Source organism: Cajanus cajan, chromosome 11 (assembly GCF_000230855.2).
Source record: "Cajanus cajan strain Asha chromosome 11, NIPB_CcT2T_4, whole genome shotgun sequence".
Lineage (NCBI taxonomy): Eukaryota > Viridiplantae > Streptophyta > Magnoliopsida > Fabales > Fabaceae > Cajanus > Cajanus cajan.
This window is the reverse complement of record NC_138527.1, coordinates 46,908,269-46,931,336: the sequence shown is the minus strand read 5'-3', so window position 1 is coordinate 46,931,336 and position 23,068 is coordinate 46,908,269. Positions and strand designations below refer to the sequence as shown.

The window sequence follows — 23,068 nt, the reverse complement described above, 5'->3', positions numbered from 1 at the left end:
TGAGTTGCAACCTGTTGTCTATTTCTCAATTGACAAATGAAACAAATTATGTTGTCTATTTCACTAACAACTTATGTGTTATGCAGGATTGCACTTCGAAGATGCTGATTGGAGTGGGTGAACAACGAGATGGACTTTACTTCTTTAAAGGAATCCGAAGTGAGAAAGCACACAAAGCTAATGGAACTTGCGAACTTAATCTATGGCATCAACGCATGGGGCACCCTTCTTTCAAGGTCACTAAATTAGCTTCCAACATGAGGTGTGATAACAGTATTTTAAAGAACAAACCATGTGATGTATGTTTACGGGCTAAGCAAACTAGAGATGTCTTTCCATTAAGTACAAATAATGCTAGTGGTAGTTTTGAATTAATACACTGTGATTTGTGGGGGCCCTATAGAACCCCCTCTTCTTGTGGTGCTTCATATTTTTTTGACAATAATGGATGATTTTTCTCGTACTATTTGGATTTATTTGATTTCTGATAAAAGAGAAGTGTCACGTACATTGCTGAATTTCTTTGCATTAATAGAAAGACAATTTGGTAAACAGATTAAAGTGCTACGTAGCGATAATGGTACTGAATTTACATGTTTGAGAAACTACTTTCATGAACACGGGATAGTATTTCAAACATCTTGTCCAGGAACCCCACAACAAAACGGAAGAGTAGAAAGAAAGCATAGACACATTCTTAATGTTGCTCGTGCTCTACGATTTCAAGGTAATCTCCCTATTTCTTTTTGGGGTGGTGTGTCTTAACAGCTGGATACTTGATTAATCGTACTCCCACTCCAGTGTTGTCTGGAAAAACACCGTATGAGATGTTGTATGGTCAAGCTCCCATGTATGAGCATTTAAAAGTTTTTGGTTGTTTATGCTATGCACACAACTTGGATAGACATGGTGATAAGTTTGCTAGTCGAAGTCGAAAGTGTATCTTTGTGGGTTACCCCTATGGGAAGAAGGGTTGGAAATTATTTGATTTAGATACTCAATGCTATTTTGTGTCTCGTGATGTTGAGTTCTTTGAAACGGAATTTCCTTTCACACCTACAGCTGGGTCAAATATGATTTATCTGTGGATTCGTCGTTAATGAACGATACATTGGATAATGATGATGATAATGATTTGGATAATGACACAAGGATGGGAGAAAATACACTCAATGAGGTAGTTGTTGTAACGACCCGCCACGGTCTCTACACTTAGTGGAATCGCACTACAACTAGTTAACTAAGAGAATATTAAACTGGATAACACATACATACAGGCATAAATATAAAGATCGAAATAATTAAGTTTCTGTATATAAAATATAGCACCATATATGTACAGTCATCCCAAAATATTCCTTAATGCCGGTCAAGCACTGACAAAAAAAAAAAAATGTTACCCAGAATGGTAACTCAAAACACGAGACTCAGCTCCTCGTCTCACAACGATCATCTCTACTCCCAAGCTATCCTTGACCTGCTCCCATACCAAGTATGATCATTGCAGTTCCACCACATGGAAAACAAAAGGGTAAGCTAGAATTCAAAGATCAATAATACAAGTACAGAATAAAAATCTATATTACACATGCATCCCAAATCCTGTCCCTAAGGAACCTTTCATCTCAATCAATCATTCATTCATCAAACATGAAGTCAAACACCACACTTCATCATATTAATAATCATGCAATGAATGGAACTCATGACAGATATGCATACATATCAATCATCTAATGCGTCGTCACGCATACACCTAGGAGATCTCCATAACAATAGAGCTGTACAAGTGACATTCCATCCTACCGAAACCACCCCAACCGTTTTCACGCCCAATGCGCCCGCTCGGTCACAGCTAAACAGGATATATAATCCTCACTCGGGTTTACTCGGATGATGTCACTTACACACTTGGAAGTCCAGATCCACCGTCAGGTATAGCACAGCTGGGTACGGGCTTACCACGACCTTGACATGCATTAACCAAGTCAATTGTGGAGTTCGCCCACCGACTATCCGCAAGGATCCACGCACCTTCCCGAGTACTTGGTTAAGGGAATAACCCTCGACCTCATACCCCGCTCCAACACTAGCTAAGGACTTAGAGGAGACTCACCCAACCCAGTGGCCTATCTGAGCACCACTCTCCCAAATCCAGTGGCCTCCCAGAGCACCACTCTCATATATCAGTGGCCTATCCAAGCACCACTCTCAAGAGACTCTATGTGAGCTCTTCTAGTTCGAAATATTTTTCCTCTCCTCAAGTCCTAGGCTAGACTCATGCCATAGGCATCACATGCAATCATGCATCATACATCATAATGGTCTGCCCACCATCATGATCAACAACCATACACATGTCATAAGACATCACATGCAATAATGCATCATACATCATAAATGGTCTACCTACCATTATGATCAATACATACCATATGAACGTATCATATTCAAACATTCATATATATCATCACAAAGCATACATATGAATCACACCTCACCATACATCATATATCATACATACATGATCTAAAACTTCAACTTTAAACATGCATAAGCATCAATTCATTCATAAATATATTCAAGCACAGTGCCGTCAACTTGCGCCTGGCCTAACACCAACCCAAGAGCTCTAAGCTCTTCCACGCCTGACACGCTCAACCTGCGCCCGGCCCTAAACTATTTAGAGAGTTCAAAACTCTCATCCAAACTAACAAATTCAGCCACATGCAAACAATCTAGCTTCCCTTACCTGAAGATTGGCTCAGATAGCCAAAGACTGAACAAAAGTAGAATTTCCCCTCGAGGCTCAACTCGAAACTTCAATCCTCCCAAAACAAGCTTTCTAATCTGAATTTCAAGAAAAGACAGAAGGAGTTATTGATCTAGAGGAGAAAAGGAGTTAAACAGAGAAATTTGGGAGAGAAAGGAGCTCACTGACCCAGAGACCTTCTCTCTAAAACTTCTCTCTAGAACCAGAACTCCTCACGGCCCCCCCTCACCCCTATTTATAGGCAATCCGGAGTGGCCAGAACGGCCCGTACCGATACCGGAACGGCCCGTTCTGAACTCCCAGATCACGCACAAAATCCACGCCCAGAACGGCCCGTTCTGAAAATAGAACGGCCCGTTCCGGGACTCATCCGGAACGGCCCATTCTCCCTCAGGAACAGCCCGTTCTCCCTCCGGAACGGCCCATTCTCCCTCCGGAACGGCCCGTTCTCCTTCCTAGAACGGCCCGTTCTCCTTGCCGGAACGGCCCGTTCTCAACTACAATATGTAGTTCAATTCAGTAGTGTGGAACGGCCCGTTCCAGTTTGGGAACGGCCCGTTCTAGGCTACTGAATCAGCCTCTTTTTTTTTTTTTTTTTTTTTTTTTTTTTTTTTTTTTTACAATGTTACAGTTGTAGGTTCTGAAGTGAGGGAGGGAACTGTTGCCTTAGACAGTGAGAGAAGTGATGAGCTCGTAGAAGAAGGAAATAATCCAACTCCTAATGTTGACTCACTAGAGCTTGTTCGTCAAAGCAGTTTGGAGGAACTAGGAAGAGGTCATCGTACCAAATTTCCTTCCGTGAAGCTACGTGAGTATGTAACTCACACCATAAAGAAGTTAAGTCCATCTCCAAGTCAATCCACTTCACAGTATTCTTCAGGTACTCCCTATCCTATATCTCACTATATAAGTTGTGAAAATTTCTCTGAAAAGCATTGCAGGTTTGTTGCTGCTATTACTCTAGCCCAAGAACCCATTCATTATGTTGAAGCAGTGCAAGATGCCAAATGGAGGCTTGCAATGCAGCAAGAACTTCATGCACTAGAAGCCAATGGAACATGGTCTCTAGAAACTCTACCGGATGGGAAGAAACCTCTTGGTTGTAAATGGGTATACAAGATCAAGCATAATTCAGATGGCACGATAGAGCGATACAAGGCGAGGCTGGTTATTCTCGGGAATCATCAAAAAGAAGGGGTTGACTATACTGAGACATTTGCCCCTGTTGTCAAAATGGCTACGGTTCGCCTTGTTCTTGCTGTTGCAGCGACAAAGAAGTGGGAATTGCATCAAATGGACGTCCACAATGCTTTCCTTCATGGTGATTTACATGAAGATGTCTACATGAAGCTTCCTCCGGGCTTTCATGCTTCTCAACCGAACCATGTTTGTAAATTGAAAAAGTCTTTATACGGTTTGAAGCAAGCCCCTCGTTGTTGGTTTGCCAAATTATCATCTGCTTTGATAAACTTTGGATTCCGTCAATCAGGTTGTGACCACTCACTCTTTACTCTTCTTGCCCATGGAGTGCAAATGATGGTTCTGGTATATGTAGATGATTTAATCATATGTGGGAACGATTCCGCTGCAATTCAACGCTTTAAAGAATATCTTAGCAAGTGCTTTCACATGAAAGACTTGGGACATTTAAAATATTTTTTGGGAGTAGAAGTTGCAAGGAATTCAAGTGGAATATTTTTGTGTCAACGTAAATATGCATTAGACATCATTCAAGAAGCAGGCCTGCTTGGTGCACAGCCCGTGGCTACACCTCTTGAGCAGAATCATCAACTTGGACTTGCCACTGGACGCTACATTGATCAACCTGACAGGTATCGACGCCTTGTTGGGCGCCTCATATACTTGTGTTTTACCAGACCGGAATTGTCCTACTGTGTTCATACCTTGTCGCAATTCATGCAACAACCGCGTGAAGAACATTGGAATGCAGCCATTCGAATTGTGAGATACCTCAAAGGAAGTCCTGGGCAAGGAATTCTCCTCAAAAGCACATCTGATTTCCAACTACATGGATGGTGTGATTCCGACTGGGCCGGATGTCCATTAACTCGGCGTTCAACTACTGGGTGGGTTGTGTTCTTGGGTTACTCTCCTATATCTTGGAAAACCAAGAAACAACATACTGTCTCTCGTTCATCTGCTGAAGCAGAATACCGTTCTATGGCTACTACTTGTTGTGAACTTAAGTGGCTCCGGAGCTTACTGGCTGATTTAGGCATTTCTCATAAAGGACCTATGCACCTCCACTGTGATAGTCAGGCTGCTTTGCATATAGCGAAAAATCCAGTTTTCTATGAACGGACAAAACATATTGAAGTGGATTGTCATTTCATTCGTAATGAGATACTCCAAGGCACCATTCAACCATCATATGTTCTGACACAAGAGCAACTTGCCGACATCCTTACAAAAGCCTTGGGACGACATCAATTTCAGACTCTGCTTAACAAGCTGGGCATTCGTAATCCTCATGTTCCACCTTGAGGGAGGGTAATATGGGATATGATATACGGGTTATGCTCTCATGCATAATTCTTGAGATTATTTCCTCAATTAGAATATTTAATTTGGCGTATATTTTGTTGGTTTTAATTCTCCTTTATTGCAGAATATTGCCAAATCATATCAAAGATATGAGGGAGATAATTTAGCCTGTATACTTGTATATAATTACCTATAGATCAATAGAATGGGAGACGATTCTTTTCCATAACTTTGTTATATTGAGAAAAACCCAAGTCCCACATCGACTAGAGATTAGGCAATTGAATAGTATATAAGTGGAAAACAACCCTCACCTTACAAGCCGGTTTTGTAGGGTTGAGTTAGGCTTAATCCACTATTCTAACATGGTATCAGAGCCATTTAGATCTACTTTAAAAATGGGCCACGATGCATGTCTCATAGGTGTGAGGGGGTGTATTGGGAAAAACCCAAGTCCCGCCAATCCTAGATCATTAAAAAGGGCCACCCACCATTTATCCACGTACCAAGCCTGATAGTGCTGGACGTGAGGGGGTGTATTGGGAAAAACCTAAGTCCCACATCGACTAGAGATTAGGCAATTGAATAGTATATAAGTAGAAAACAACCCTCACCTTACAAGCCGGTTTTGTAGGGTTGAGTTAGGCTTAATCCACTATAATTATGTATGTTAGATATGGATAGGGAATTATTATAGGATTGTGAAATAAATTTGAATTGATGAGAAATGATATTAAAAGGGATGAGACATTAGAGAGAGAAGTGATAAATTGATATTAGTGATAATAATATAATTAAGCAGCAGCAGGAAGAGAAATAGGGTAGTAATGAAAGGAGTCATCCCAGGGGTTGCCACGCCAGTCGGTGAGGACGTGGATGTCCTGCAGGGCCTTCCAAACGGCGCTGTTGCACTTGAAACCAGAGCCACAGGCAATCTGCCAAACACGGTCCCCCTTGGCCACCCGACCCTTGGCTTCGGTATAAGCCAGCTCGTACCAGAGGGAGCTGCTGGAGGTGTTCCCGAACCGATGGAGGGTCATCCTGGAGGGCTCCATGTGCCACTCGCTCAGCTCCAGATTCTTCTGCAGCACGTCCAGCACCGCCCTCCCCCCCGCGTGGATGCAAAAGTGCTCAAAGGCCAGCTTGAAGTTCGGAATGTAGGGCTTCCTCCGAAACAGAGACACCAAAAACATAAACTGCTCCGAGTAAGGGAGTACCAGAGGCCCTAAAGTGGTTATGTTTGTCTTGAGAGCGTCCCCTGCCACGCCCATCAACTCCCTCGCCAAACACACCCCTACTTTCCCGCTGCCGTCCTCCTTCTGGTACACGCAATTGTAGTTCCTGTCGTCGGCCCCCTTGTGCGTCCGTACGGTGTGGAGCAGCTCGTACTTGGACCGGGCCCTCTCCCGCCCCTTGTTGGATAAGAGCACCGCTGCCCCTCCCATGCGGAAAATGCAGTTGCACACAAGCATGGACCGCTCCTTCCCCATGTACCAATTCAGCGTCATGTTCTCCGTGCTCACCACCACCGCGTACGAGTTAGGGTTTGCTTTCAGAAGGTCTTTCGCCAAGTCAATCGAGATTAACCCCGCGCTGCATCCCATCCCCCCCAGGTTGAAGCTCTTGATGTTGCTCCTCAGCTTGTAGTGGTTCACTATCATCGCCGAAAGAGAAGGTGTAGGGTTGAACAAACTGCAATTCACCACCAGAATATCAATGTCCTTCGCCTCAATTCCCGTTTTCGCCAGAAGCGCGTCCAGAGCGCCGAACATCACCGCCTCCGCCTCCACACGCGCTTCCTCCATGCACAGATTCGGCGGCCGGGAACTGATTCCCCTCGGAACGTAGGTCTCGTCGCCCAACCCCGCCTTCCTGCAAATCTTCCTCTGGAACTCCAGCGACTCTTCCTCGAACGCCCCACTCTCTTCGGTCATCTTCAGGAACCCTTCCACCGACAGTTTCCGCTCCTCCTCCGGCTTGTAGCACGCGAAGTCCACCATGTACACCGAGGGGGACCGCTTCCACTGGTACAGACCCAAGAGCAGCGCCCCCGCCACTGCCACCCACACTTTCACACCGCTCAGGCTTACACTACTCATGGCTAGCATCGCAATCGCAATGCCCGTGCCTGCGTTGCACGAGTACGCGTATCCCAATCCCTGCTTCACGTACTTGAGCTTCACCGACTGAAGGAAATCCGGCATCCGCCGCCGGATTCTGATGACGGCGGAGGACGAGTCCTTGAAGTTCATCTCCGCCGTTAATCTCTCCTTCTCCATGTCTATGCTATTGTGACCCATGCCAGGTGGTTTGTAATGGAATGTGATGTTTGCATAAGAGGTGGGTTTTGGTTGGCTTATAAAGAAACCTATTGATCCTACACAACAAACATGTTATTAGCTTCTCCTCACGCCCCACGCACGGTGAGACTACATTCACCGCAAGAAACCTATTGAGTCTAGTTGTTAATTAACCTTTGGGGGAGGTAGATTAGAAAAGTCTTCCATGTATGTAGCTCAACCACTTTTGGAAAACCAAACTTTTTTTTTTCTTCTTTTTTTCTAACCAATATACATTGTGTGCAGGTAGGTGATTTTAGCTTCACCCTTGGTTTTGGTAATAAGTATTTTTAATAAATACAAACTTTAATCGGAGTGGATAAACAATTTGACTTTTGTGAGATCTTCTCTTAATAAGCTGAGGTTTGCTTGTGTTTGCCCCTTTTTCCATTTGTGTTATTAATGTTTGGTGTACCCGGGCACGCAAGTCTAATCCAAAAAAAATAAAATGAGGAAAAGAAAATGGTCTCTAAGAAAATGGTTTGAGCCTGGGGGCATTTATCGTTCCCAGTAGCAGCCAGCAAGCTGAGGGGGAAATAAATGGATGGAAAGCCGGTGGTCGTTGGTAGCTGCTCATCAAGGGAAAATTAATAATGGTTTTGTGTTAACTTGTCAAAAGCTTAACCCCATTTTAAAACTAGAAAATAAATAAAAACTATCACTTTGATTTAGACCAATGCAAATTCCAAAGCTTGATTTTGTGTCCGTTTCAAATAAGGGCAGTGTCTTTTCGTACCAGCTACAAAATGAAGGGGTATGTATGTAAGTTATGGAGCTGTTCACGTACGTGACTAGTCAATTTCTTTTAGTTAGTGCACGTTTTTCTTACAAAGTACGGTAATGTCATTAAGTCATCCTGAAACAATACACAAAGACAGGTTAGGGAAAGTTGGGGAACAGTAGTAATAGGAAATGGAATTAGCTGATCTAAATTATTCAACTGTTGGGCTGAAGCCAGAAACACGAGTTGAGTTTGGTGATGGGTGGTGGAATTCGGAAACTGTTTTGACTTTTTCTAGTAAAGTTGTATCTGCAATAGGATTGAACTGAGCTATGTCTATCTAAGTTGGTGGAAAAGTGGTTTTAGGCCAACAAATGGAAATTGAATGACATAATCAGCCCATAACTGTAAATTTTGTGATACAACGGCATTCCTACAGTAGTGTAGAAGCAAAGTTTAGTTCGATTGTTTCTGTTTTTGTTCATTTTACCATGTTATGTTTTGTGATTGAAATTTCTGTCACACGATGACTGCCATTACATTTGCTCCAAGTCATAATAGAATTGGACCCAATATCATTACATATTATATTGGCGATCCATTGGAGTCTTTATCCCTAATTAATCCATTTCAAGGCCACCTCTTACAACACGTGGATTACATGCTGCAGCCATATATATTGGCGCATGTAGCTCCCCAACCTTGTTCAACTGTTTTAGTATGTTGAACTTGGTTAGCCACAAAGGTGATACTTTCAGATCACCGGTCAACGGAGTGTAAAAGACAAAAAAGGAAAAAAAAATGAACTGTCTTGTTTAGATATCCCTGTTTTTAGGTAAAATAGTGTTATAAATAAATAAAAAGTTACACATGATTCTTATCAAGTAAGATATCAGTTGCAACGCATTAGTGAGATGATCTTCTTTTCTCAAATCAAAATATCAAATGCTATAGTAGGATTTAGCATGTGAAGATGAACTGTCTTGTTCAAATCTCCATGTTTAAGGATAAAAGGTACCATAACCGTCAATTTTGTGATTAATGCTTTTTTTTTAATTACGCTTAATGGGACGTACTCGGTCACTATTTTGCTAATGCGAAAGGCAAGTTTCACGACCATTTATTGGTGCATTATACGTTTTGCTAATGCGGAGGACAAGTTTCACGACCATTTATTGGTGTTTGAGATTGCATTATACGTTTCTAATGCGGATGGTTCAATGAACATTTCGTGTTCATTTTAGCAACAATAAATCAATATTTTTAAGAAGTGTATTACTAGCTTTTTTCGTACAGTTATTTTGTTAGAACACGCTCATGATCTTTTTTTCTTTTTTTTTTTTTTAATATTATTAATTCATACCTTACTAGTTACTTGATAAACTATGAAGTTCACGTGTATATATATATATATATATGTATGTATGTACCGTCCCGGTCAGAATCTGACCTGTCTGATCTCGGCCTATTTCCGATACGATTCATAGGAGCGTTTGCTTAAGCCCTTTTCGCCTTTTAGGCTCAGGGCTGGGAGGCAAGTGTACCGTCCCGGTCAGGATCCAACCCATCTACATGGGTGCACTCGGTTAGAATCCGACCTGTCTGCTCTGCAGGAGTAACTCGGCCAAAATCCGATCTAACTCTCCCACATAGATACTGTTCCGATATCAGGGATAAAATCTCATCTTTAATGACAAGATATTCTCCAAATATTAACGGTTAAGGAAATCCCTTGATCCTCGGGGCCCAAGTACCCCATGAACGGCGTACCATAAAACCCAAAACCCTAGAGATGAGAGGGCAGATTACACTTTTCGAATGCTCTGGCTTTGCGGCTTGATCTAGGAAAAACCCTAGCGCATCCCGTGACCGGAACATTTTGGCGCCCACCGTGGGGCCACGGTAAAACTCTTCCTACGCCCTAAGTCACAGGAAAAAACCTACACTCTACTATGGCGAGAGGCGGCACATCCAACCACGACCCACAACACCCTACCATGGAGGAGATGATGGCGTTGATCAATGGCTTGAGAGAGGAGAGCGACCCTGAGAGAGAGAAGGAGAGGAAGTTTCCCGCACAAAAACAGAGTGGGTACTGTGTTTTAATCGGTGTGAAGTCGTTCACCGTTGGATCGCGCTGATTTTTGGACTGTAGGTTCCAGAAGTGTGGTTCTTCATTCTGACCGTTCGGATTATTAACCGGAGGCCTGGTTTGGGAGAAAACAGCTTCGTATCGGTAGGTGAAAGTGTTCTAGCGCAAAACAGGACTGGTACTGTGTTTTAATCGGTGTGAAGTCGTTCACCGTTGGATCGCGCTGATTTTTGGACTGTAGGTTCCAGAAGTGTGGTTCTTCATTCTGACCGTTCGGATTATTAACCGGAGGCCTGGTTTGGGAGAAAAAAACTTCGTATCAGTAGGTGAAAGTGTTCTAGCGCAAAACAGGACTGGTACTGTGTTTTAATCGGTGTGAAGTCGTTCACCGTTGGATCGGGCTGATTTTTGGACTATAGGTTCGGGAAGTGAGGTTCTTCATTTTGACCGTTCGGATCGTCAATCTAAGGTCCGGTTTGTCAAAGAACAGCTTCGTATCAGCAGTTGGAACCGTTTGACGGGAAACAGGATCCTAGTCAACATCTAATGGACTTTCGTGCCCAGATGTTAATTCGTGGAGGAAGCATGGGAGTCTGCTGCGAGGGTTTTATGCTACAAAGGTTTTTTAACGAGGTAACATCAAATAATAAAAATCATTATTTTCAAATTATTTTCAAATTGATTCTGACTTGTAGGCAAACTCGTGATTGTCGGCAAAAGTCCGGCTGGGCGAGTATAAATAACTCGAAGAACTCGTGATTGTCGGCAACAGTCTGGCTGGGCGAGTATAAATAACTCGTTTTGTACCAAATACGACCTTGATCAGTTAGATTCCGACTTGGCGAGTACTCGTGATTGTCGGCAACAGTTCGGCTGGGCGAGTATAAAAAATCGAAGAACTTGTCACTGATCGGTAAAAATTCGACTGGCGCAAGTATAAAAAATCGAAGAACTTGTCACTGATCGGTAAAAATCCGACTGGCGCAAGTATAAAAAATCGAAGAACTTGTCACTGACCGGTAAAAATCTGACTGGCGCAAGTATAAAAAATTGAAGAACTTGTCACTGATCGGTAAAAAATCCGACTGGCGCAAGTATAAAAAATCGAAGAACTTGTCACTGATCGGTAAAAATCCGACTGGCGCAAGTATAAAAAATCGAAGAACTTGTCACTGATCGGTAAAAAATCCGACTGGCGCAAGTATAAAAAATCGAAGAACTTGTCACTGATCGGTAAAAAATCTGACTGACGCAAGTATAAAAAATCGAAGAACTTGTCACTGATCGGTAAAAATCCGACTGGCGCAAGTATAAAAAATCGAAGAACTTGTCACTGATCGGTAAAAAATCCGACTGGCGCAAGTATAAAAAATCGAAGAACTTGTCACTGATCGGTAAAAATCCGACTGGCGCAAGTATAAAAAATCGAAGAACTCGTGATTGATCGGTACAATATTAACTTGGAATTATTTTTCCTATTCTTCATGATATCGGAATTAAAACGACCTCATCTTTCAACAATATTTTAATTCGGAATTATTTCCCTAAATTTTTAAGGAGATTGGAATGTTTCATTCACCATAGTGATCCGCGTATCGGCAATTACCCGATTCAAAATATCCAACTTTACCCCTTACAGAAAATTCTTATTGATAATTAACATCGGCGTTTGGGCGTACGCTTTGCTTAAGTGTAACAAAGTCTCTAACTTAGAGTATTTTCTATTTCATCGTTTTAATCGGAGTTTGGGCGATTGGCTTGCAAAAATTCAAGTTTTACCACAGGATGACTCATAATATCTCGGTTTGCCTCCGACATAAATCTAAGGCGTGGTTGCTTAAGCCCTTTTCGCCTTTTAGGCTCAGGGCTGGGAGGCAAGTGTACCGTCCCGGTCAGAATCTGACCTGTCTGATCTCGGCCTATTTCCGATACGATTCATAGGAGCGTTTGCTTAAGCCCTTTTCGCCTTTTAGGCTCAGGGCTGGGAGGCAAGTGTACCGTCCCGGTCAGGATCCAACCCATCTACATGGGTGCACTCGGTTAGAATCCGACCTGTCTGCTCTGCAGGAGTAACTCGGCCAAAATCCGATCTAACTCTCCCACATAGATACTGTTCCGATATCAGGGATAAAATCTCATCTTTAATGACAAGATATTCTCCAAATATTAACGGTTAAGGAAATCCCTTGATCCTCGGGGCCCAAGTAGCCCATGAACGGCGTACCATAAAACCCAAAACCCTAGAGATGAGAGGGCAGATTACACTTTTCGAATGCTCTGACTTTGCAGCTTGATCTAGGAAAAACCCTAGCGCATCCCGTGACCGGAACACTATATATTTTAATTATTGTATTGCAACCTTACACAGAGATATAATAAAATTTAACTTAAATTGTTGCGCATTAAACACTTAAATAAAGTGTTAGGCTTGAGCGTCCGAGAGATTCTAAACCACTTCTCTTTGATGGTATTTTTAATATCTCTAGTTTGAATAGACCAAAGTGCAAGGTTTGGAATTGAATGGTGTAAAACATAACAAGGAATTAAGTTCGACGAGTATAAATTAAACAATTATGTGCAAAGGGACGAAAACAAGTTAAAGTTATGATCGGATTAGAACCCTTTGAATTCCGCAACTTGATAATGGTCCCCAATAACAAATGAGATACAGAAACTGGATTTATGTACCCAGTTAGCAAGTGAGATTAAAAGTTTTGGGTCCCAATTCCATGCTCACATGTGTATTCAGTGAGTTGGTGACATAGACCTCATTGCAGCATCTGAGGGATTCTGGTCCATTGCTTCGTTTTTCAATTTTGGTTTTTCAACTAGAAACAAAATCAATCAATGTATTTGAAAATAATGGCATTGATAATCATGGGGTCCACGGCTGGTTTAAACCAACTCAGATGACATGTTTGAATAAACTTTTATATAAGTATTTTTAGAAGAAAAATAAAAAAAATCATTTAATAAATCAAAATTAACTTATGTATCTACTAGTACATAGTCCTTGATCAGTTTTGCAATATTTTGTAGATCATATTTATGGATAAAAAAATTAACTTATGTATAAATTAAAAAATATTTTGAAAAAGATAAGAGAATTTCTTAAAAATTAACTTTATAAACTAATTTTAAATGTTAACAAATTTACTTATTTATTCTTTCTCTATGTGTTTCTATAAAAAATTTATTCAAACAAATCTTAATATTTATCTCGGCAGGTCACTACACTTGTTACTGATAGACTATTATTTAGTGGAAGGCTAAACATGTAACTAGAAAGAGAATCATGTTCACCTTTTATATATTTTTTTTTTTGGTCTCATCACTTTTTATATTCTGAGAATCATGTTCAATCTTGTCAAAAAAATTATATTCAATAAAATCCAAAAAACATAAATACATATTACATTTATCTTCAAATAATTGATGGAAACTTGAATTTATAATAAATATTAAATTAACTGAATTTAATGTACCTAATCACTTTTAATGAAGACTTAAATTACTTATAATAATGATATTTATTATACAATTTTGATAATTCTAAATTAATAGTATATATAAAGACTACCATAATTTAAATATTATATTAATATGTGTGCCAAATATTTTAATTTTTTTTTTTGCTTTAAAGTATATTTAAAAATAATAATAACAAATTAAAAGTATTAATTTTATAAATAAATTTTTATTCATAATGATTTTATAAATACTAGTTAAATCTAATATTTTGTTTTGGTACAGGAAGTTAAATCTAATATAACTAGCTCTTATTATTTTATTTTAATGAAAAATTAAGAAAAAAAATATTGTGTATATATAAGTATACTTTATTTTTTAATGAATTTATTAAAATATATTTTATGAACAATAATAATTAAAAAACAATTTTATAAATATTTATTTAAATTTAAAATGATTTATAATACTATATACTATTATTTAATTATTAAGAATAAAAATTATGAAATAAGTTATCGTATATATATATATATATATATATATATATATATATATATATATATATTACTTGTACTATATATAATTTCACTGTCCTATAAATACGATCGACTTTTTTTTTTGTGCAAGAGCATTTAGAGAGGCCATTTTTTGACAAAAATTGTTTTTAGAATTTTTAATTCTTTTATAATTTTTTATTTAAAATATTTATTTACTTAAATTTTAATATTTTAAAATTAATTATCAATAATTAAAAATAATCTTAAATTATAATATTAATTATTTATCTTAAATTTAAAATATAATTTTATATTTAAACATATCAATCAATTTCTATATATTAAATATGAACAATGAGTATATTACACAAAAATATTCTTAGGGATTATCTTTCAGCGGAGAATTTATAGAGATTCTTTTAAATTTTTATTTAATTTAATTTTTATTTATCATATTTATTTATAAATTAAATTTTAATATTTTAAAAATAAATTACTAATAATTAGAGTTAATTTTATACTACAATATAAATTATTTAATTTAAATTTAATATTTAATCTATGTGTTTAAAAATATTTATTTATATAAATTTTAAAATACTTTATATATTATTTTAAAAAAATTATGTATTCAAATATAATATATATATATATATTATAAATTTTAATTATATATCACGTAATACCCATAATTTTTTTACATAATGAAAAGGGAAAGACAAATATATAAAAAGAAAATAATATTATACTTAATTCTTATTAAATATTATATTTAAAGCTTATTAGTATTTTAGCATGCATACCAGTATATTGCACATGTTAAATGTATATAAACAAAAATTTTAATAAAGTATGTATATAAATAAATATTATGTTTAAATATATAAATTATATTAAAATTTGAATAAAAAATATTTTAAATATATTAATTATTTTAGATTTATGATAAATAATTTATATTGTTGTACAAGATTATTATTATTATTATTATTATTATTATTCATAATTATAATAAATAAAATTTTAATTAAACATGAAATTGAAAGAAATCTTAAAAATTCTTTCGTTGAAGAAAAATTTCTAAAAACTCTCATACAATATAATTATTCGTATTTTATGCAACACTATAAATCATAGAGTGTTATAATTATTTTAAGTTATTTTTGTGTAGTTAAGTTGAATTGTTGTTCAGTGTAAGAGACTCTAGGATTTGAGCATTCCTTAGGAATTTCGGTAGTATTAGAAGTTTCTTTGGATAGAGGGTCAGTTTGATCCCAAGAGAAAGAGTATATAAGGTTTCTATTTAAAATAAAGCTTCATAAACTCAAATTCTAAGAATTATAGAAAGTGGATTCTAGAAAGAGGTGCTCTGGTCCATGAGTTTACTTCAACTCCGAATCTTTTTCTCTTTCCTTCTTGATCCTTACTAATATTGTGTTGTTTTTGGATTCAAGTTAGTAGTTGCTAAAATCAGTTGGGTGAGTGATAAGTGTCTATTTTTCCTAAAATGTTTGATCATTTTGACACTTATCTAGCTTGGATTAAAATGTTTCTTTTTATTTAACTCCTACAAACTTAGAAGAATGAAAAGGTTGTGGCAATTAGTAGTTTGTAAAGAGTTGATGAAGATTTATTTATAAAATTTTGGGTTTATGTCTTATAGGTATAAAAGAAGATTAAAGGCCTCAAAACAAACTTAAAATTACTCAGCCTTTTGGAAAGGACTGTATAATTTGGATCTAGAGAGGATGAAAAATCCGACTCCCAAGGGCTTAGTGGATTCAAAATGGCTTAACCCTTGAAGTTGTTTCACCTTGAAGAATCTTTCATACCGCTTAGCCATTTTGAAAGGGCCGAGCGGTTTACTCTCTCCTCCATGCCTTGTTTTAGTAGATATATTGTCTAGCCATGACATCTCATTACATTTTATATATAAGTTGTTTTAGTAGATATATTGTCTAGCCATGACATCTCATTACATTTTATATATAAGAGCATTTGTTTTGGGGTGTCATATTACATTCTTAATAATCATATTCTTGAGAATATTTTGACTAGAATGTTATTTCCAAGTATCTTTAGAAAATGTGTTTGGTTATATTCTAACATTTCTTGAAATATTTTCAAAATTTAAAATAAATTAAATAAAAAATAATTAAAAGAGAAAACTGCAAATGTACGTGTAAAGAATACTTAAAATGTAACTTTTAATATTGCCATAGGAATATCACATTCCCACACCTTCAACGAATAAAAAAGCAAGAATATGGTAGGAAAACATTTTTGAGAATGAACAATACCTGAAAATAAATTTTCAAAGCTCATAACAAATATGAGAATATTACATTCTCATCTTCACAATCCTGAAAAATGATATTTAATTTGTAAAATAAACTCCCATAATGATTTATTTACATTTTGAAGTTAAAAACTTTGAATTTTATTTCATGATATAACATATATTTTTATTAAATAAAATTTTAATTTTAATTTTAAACTAAATTAACATTAGATAAGGAATTTAATATAGTAGTTGATTTAAGCAATAATATTATATATAATAGTGTTAAAAAGAATGTTAAGTGATTTGGTGCTTTAAATAATATAATAATATCAATAAAGTATTGATTCTAATTTTTGTAAGATCACCTTTTATTATTTTTAAAAGTCTTAATACTTTATTTTTATATTAGTTTTAGTTGTGCATTTATGTCATCATGTCACTTTATCAATCCACGTAAATCGTTATATTATCATAAAAGTAATATGTTTACATTAATGTCAAGTTAATAATTAGTGGTCAATTAAAAGTCAAATGATAGAGAGAACAAAAATTGCATAGATCGAAAAAATTAGAAAATTAAATGTATAATTTAGCTTTTTATTTTATATATTTTATTAAAAAATAATATTCTTTTTTTATTTATCAAAATTAATTATTTATATTAAATTTTATTAATTTTATAATATTTTTAAATTATCTTTGTAATCAATATTTAAAAAAAATAATACAATTAAAAGGTTATACATATTAAAAGAGAGATAGTTAAAATTTGATTATATTTAAGAAAAGGATGTATTTGCTTCTTGTTGTTGTTCTTTTTTTTTTTTTTTTTTTTTTTAATTATAATAGTGAGTGGAGAGAGTAATATTTTATAGTTAGGGTTACCTGCAGATATTGCAGTACGTGGTTGAAAAGACGCAGAAAATCCAAATCTGAGTACAACAATGGTGGCAATTATGTTTGATACTAAGACGTGGTAAGATACTATTACTGTACCACACTCCAAGCCTATTTCACTAATACTATTTTCTTTTCCCCATTTACACTGAATACACTACTCAAATTTTAAGAGTACCACGTCAAAGATGAAGAGACGATATCCTTTTAACGTACATCCAAAGTTCCAGATTTAGCAAAGCACCTGGCCGAAGGAAACAGCAAAAACGTTCTCTTTCTTACGAGTTAGGATATATATATATGTATGTAGGTGATACCTTAATTCTTCATTTTTTTGGTTCAGTATGCCAGACTATGTCTTGCAACCCTGATGAGAAGATTTTGTAGAACTGCATATAAACCAAAAGATGGGGTATCATTTAATGACGACAGAACTTGGATCCAGAAATTATGTCATGACTCATGTATTTGTGGATGAAGGAATTTTCACATGCCTTATTAAACTCCAGTGTATCACCCCTTGTCTTTCGCAGCTCCACCATGTGCAAGGAGGGAGCCACTTCAAAAACCTGAACCCAAAGACAACCAATTTATGTTCCACATATTATAGAGTCAACAGTACTCAAGAGACCCAAGAGGCCGTGGTTAGTACCTCAGTAGCCACTGAAAGGTGACCCTTCCTCCCGCTCTTGTCACCTTGCAGCTTCATCTGCAATGTTTAATTCTACGAAAGTAAGTCACACTAAGGAAATAGACGATTCAGATGAATGTGCATAGTCAAAACACTGCTACCTTATAATTTTGCTTCTGTACATTAAAGCCCAGTGGCTTCGCTGCTTCCTCGATTTTAAACATAATTTCATTTGCAGGGCACTGTGAAGTAAATCGGGTTTCTCGCTTTACTTGATCCTACAGTGTTCAGTTTACATACGATACGACAAGAATCACCCAGAAGGACTAAACATAACTATCAACTTTTTATTGTCCATTAATGAATAAACTAAGAATTGAACTTAAATCGGCCATAATTGATCCAAATAACAATTCATTTTCTCATACCTTTTGCTTCTCAAACAAACTGTCGAGATTGAAACTTTGTGAACCAGAAATTAGCTCAAAAGCATTCATGTAGACGGGTTTCTCTTTTCTCTCTGTCACTAGATTTTCCTACAAATCAAAGTGAACGAATAAACAACAGAATTTTCTACGTTTGATGAAAGAATTTGAATACAAAAATTGCCTAAAAATCACTACATTAGACACATTGAAAGCAACGGCTACATCCTCTACACTTAGGTCCTCTTCCTCAGTAAATGATGCTTGCTTGTATCCTTTCTTGAACCATTCATCTTCTAAGAGCTCAGGAATTTTTATCCTCTGCAAAAACCAAATAAAAGATCTTGAATTAAAACCATAGCAAATAACAACAAACAGAACAGTAAAATACAACAGTAATGGCCCAATAGGAAACTAGCATGTAGGAATGGTCAATACTTCAAGCAAAAGTTTAAAGCAAACCGTTAGAGGGTTTGGATCAAGAATGCGTTTCAGCAGTTTCTTTGCCTGTGGCGGAAACCATGATGGACAAGAGAATTTTGCCATGCCAATCTGAAATATATAGTATTTATAGATTTTCAATTCCATAAATAATGATGACAAAGTAAAATTTTAGTTCTCAATTCTCATAAGTAATAATCCAAAATGACTTACTTTCCTGTACAGAGCCATATGAGTTGGCTCATCAAAAGGCAAGTAACCAGCCATAAGTACAAAGAGAATGACTCCACAAGACCAGATATCAGATGTAGAACCAACATAACCTCTATCTTTAAGCACCTGATACAAATTGCACACAACATACTATTTATTTAATGCAAGTTTGAGGAACTAATTAATATAATGTAGTTTACAATGTCATTCACCATGTCAAGACCTAAAGTAGGTACCTCAGGAGCAACATAATTCGGGGTTCCACATGCGGTGCGGAGTAGTTCATCCTCCTGCATTATATAAGAATTTGCTTGTATCAGCTAAAACTGTAACTTAGGCAGGTGCACAGGGTATAAATCAGAAATCAAATAACATGAAGCATGTATCATTCCAATATAGCAGAAGTCATCTTACTTTCTGTGAGTATGTACTCAATCCAAAATCTGAAACTTTAAGAACACTATTTGAGTCCAGAAGAAGATTCTCAGGCTGCAAGATGACCATAAAATAATTGAATCCTATCAATCTAAATTTGAAAGTTATGGTGCAGGGTAGAGAAGATCAAGGAAGTTGAAAGACCTTCAAATCTCTGTGATACACGCCTCTACTATGACAGTAGTCAACAGCATTAATAAGTTGTTGGAAATAATTTCTTGCTTCATCTTCTTTAAGTCTCCCATTTGAAGCCTAGAAATCAACGAAGCAATCCAAGAATTGTATGCGCTCAGATTCAAGATTCTCCAGGAACAAAATTGATATAAAAGTAAATAGAAAACAAATATATAGCGTACAAGGAATATATAAGTGTACGGATGTACAATAAGAAAATGAGACTTACTATTTTGTCAAATAGTTCTCCCCCGTTAACTAACTCCAGGACAATGAAAATCTTTGTTTTGCTTGCCATCACCTATCCTTTAATAGAGGACATATATTAACTGAATGTAATGGATTCAAAGAATAAGAAATTATTATGGACAAAAAAAAAAAGAATAAGAAATTATTAGGCTAATATGTAATTTAGGCTTATTCTAATATCATTGTTTGTGCTGTGAGAAGGTGTGTACCACTAGCACGCGTGCTGACATACTGCAACCCTAATGTAACAACAAAACTATGTAGAGTGTGTATATATGATACATAGCCTTTTCGCGGAAAGGAAGACAGATATTCACGTACTAACGTTTTCTTTCAAATTTTCCCAACATCAGAGGAAATACAAAAATAAAGGGGAAGGGATTTTAGTCCCTTCATTTTCTCTTCCTTACCTCCAAATTTAAATCAATGGAAAAATTAGAAAAAATAAATTATAAAATCCTCTTCTCTTTATTTTCCTCTAATTAAATTCATTAAAAACTGAGAAGAAAAAAAAGTTTAGCTCTTGATCAGTCTCTTGTTAATAACATCCAGATAAAATATACTCAGTAACAGTGTGATAAAAAAAAGTCGCATTACTAACATATTTCTCATTATTATATTGTCTTTTCTATATGTGCATACTTCACATGCTAAAAAAATCACAGTTTTTAAAATTAAATTGATTATCAAATCAGTAAAGATGCAATATTAATCAAGTAACATGACAAATATTCAAACTCAACAATAAATTTAACATTCATAAATTCATCTACATTTTATATTATTAAATACATGATATTTTAATGAAATATGATATAAATATATTTTAATTTGTATAGTAAAATTGGTTTCCTGCTGTATGCATTTAATATCATTACATTTACATGCAGTTTGCTGCTTATATTTATATTGAGAAACACGTGGTGTGGTGGTTACAACTACAAGTTGCTTTGTAAAGAGACTAAAGTACTCCTTACATGCAACGGAATGTTCTGTATTCATTAAGGTTGATCAGGTTATTCCTGAATCGAATATCTGTTCTGAAAGTTCATAGCTAGTTTAACAATTAAGAATCTGATAATCAAACCGCCAATACCAATAATTTCACAGTCTTGACTGAACCATTTATCACGGTTGAAGTGATCAATCCGATCTAATCTTTAAAATTATAGAAAATATGTTTAGCAATTTCTGCAGTATCACGTGTTCCCCGGCCCATACTGCTCGACTTTCATGGGGTAGTAGTGTGATGGATTGTTTTATATTCAGTTCTTGTACTATCAGTTTTATTTTATGTTTGGTATTTAAAAATAAAGAAGAAGAAAAAGATAGTGGGATAACCAAAAACTACACCAAATATATATCGCAGAGTATAACATCTAATTAACAAAAAACGAAACGTAAGAAAGCTACGTGGTTCGGTACCTCAAATATTTTAATAACGTTTGGGTGATTGATTAGCTTCATCGTTGATATTTCTCTCATCAGCTGCCAAGAACAATGACAAGATTTCATCAGCAAACTACGGTTGGTGCGGTTAATCAGCAACCTTAAACAAATTCTTAAGCAAGTAGATTAAAGATTAAGATATTTCTTCACTTTTATATATATATTATTTTAGTGACTTTACTAGTATAACTTATCCAACATGCAATAATAATAATAATAATATATACCTGTTCCGTCATGTTGTGGCGGAGAACATGTTTACGGTCGAGGATTTTGATGGCAACGTGGTTGCCGTTGTCGACATCCCTGGCGAACTTGACCTTGGCAAAGCTTCCTTCTCCAATAGTTTTACCCAATTCGTATTTCCCAACCCGGATACGACCTGTTGCTACTTTGACGCTCATTTTTTCTTTAACTAAGTTGTTGTTTAATTCGCTGATATATATAAGTTCTTAATTAACTTCTTATCCGTTTGGTCATATGAGGCTCGCGTTTGATCACTTTCGAAATCATTGTTTGTGCTGTGAGAAGGTGTGTACCAATGAGGAGGAAGGATGGTACATTGTAGGTCCCGCAGAGGTACTGTCTGAGTTTGCATTGCTACAGAACAAAACAAATGCGCCAATGGCCAGACGTGGCTTCCCTTTCTCTCCTTCTTGGATTAGTTTATTACTTTCCAAAAGAGATAACTAAAAGACAAAACTCAGGCGATGATGAAGTGATCGAAATGCTACACAGGATCATGAAGTGACACAATAATTATCATTAAAAATTATTTTCACTTATACAATATATATTATTATATTATTAAAAAGTATATATATATATATATATATATGTATTATACCTTATTTCAAACTATTCAATTAATTGTTCATTTGTTTTGTCTGAAAATTTTATCTATGTTTCAAATGAAAAAGAAAGTCCACCGCACACATACTCTCCATGTAGTGTATGTTGTTAGTTAACTTAGTTGAATAATTAATTACTTGATGTTTTCATTATACTCTGATAAAAATTTATAGTTAAATCAATATAATTTCTATGCAAATTTTTTTTATGTTTATTGAGTTTTCTGATACGTGACACATAAAATGATATTAAATATATTTATTAGCCTATTCAAATTATGATATACTCCCCCATTTTCCGTTGACAATTTATTTTATTTGGAGTTGTGGTCATTTTATTTTGTACACCAAATTATATAAGGATGGAAGTTATTTTTTCCAATAACTATTCTTTTCCATTACAATGTTCCACATTAATTAAATAAATTTTATTTTTAGTTAATGAATGTCAACCAAAGTATAATATTTCTAGGTATATTATTGGCGAGAATAAAATACTCGAAAATGCAATATTTTACCTTTAAATAAATGATTTTTTATTTATTAATAATGGTTAATTTGATTGAACTATTAAACTTTAAATTAATATTTTGACTAATTCAATTATCTATGCAATTTTGA

General features: G+C 35.8%; 2 protein-coding genes across 8 annotated transcripts; both read right to left on the bottom strand.

Moving 5' to 3' along the window:
* Positions 1-1,286: 1,286 nt before the first annotated feature.
* On the bottom strand, positions 1,287-7,907 carry LOC109796791 (3-ketoacyl-CoA synthase 1). Of its 2 annotated transcripts, XM_083066151.1 has the most exons (3): positions 2,942-7,907; positions 2,753-2,850; positions 1,287-1,477 (listed from the first exon to the last, which is right to left on the bottom strand). In XM_083066151.1, the coding sequence occupies exon 1, from the start codon at positions 7,576-7,578 to the stop codon at positions 6,073-6,075; it is 1,506 nt and encodes a 501-aa protein (XP_082922277.1). In that variant the 5' UTR covers positions 7,579-7,907; the 3' UTR covers positions 1,287-1,477; positions 2,753-2,850; positions 2,942-6,072. The 2 variants fall into 2 exon arrangements, with proteins under 2 accessions (XP_082922277.1, XP_082922276.1); XM_083066150.1 differs by having other exon boundaries at positions 2,753-7,907.
* A 9,642-nt stretch (positions 7,908-17,549) lies between these two features.
* Positions 17,550-22,059, bottom strand: LOC109796584 (CBL-interacting serine/threonine-protein kinase 9). Of its 6 annotated transcripts, none has more exons than XM_083066152.1 (14): positions 21,824-22,059; positions 21,573-21,635; positions 20,128-20,199; positions 19,869-19,976; positions 19,704-19,778; positions 19,526-19,579; positions 19,290-19,439; positions 19,074-19,187; positions 18,834-18,956; positions 18,639-18,746; positions 18,372-18,488; positions 18,232-18,288; positions 18,074-18,148; positions 17,550-17,968 (listed from the first exon to the last, which is right to left on the bottom strand). In XM_083066152.1, the coding sequence occupies exons 1-14, from the start codon at positions 21,998-22,000 to the stop codon at positions 17,906-17,908; spliced, it is 1,356 nt and encodes a 451-aa protein (XP_082922278.1). In that variant the 5' UTR covers positions 22,001-22,059; the 3' UTR covers positions 17,550-17,905. The 6 variants fall into 6 exon arrangements, with proteins under 6 accessions (XP_082922278.1, XP_082922279.1, XP_020211845.1 ...); XM_083066153.1 differs by having other exon boundaries at positions 19,098-19,187; positions 21,824-22,057; XM_020356256.3 differs by having other exon boundaries at positions 19,290-19,415; positions 21,824-22,056.
* Between the last annotated feature and the right edge of the window lie 1,009 nt (positions 22,060-23,068).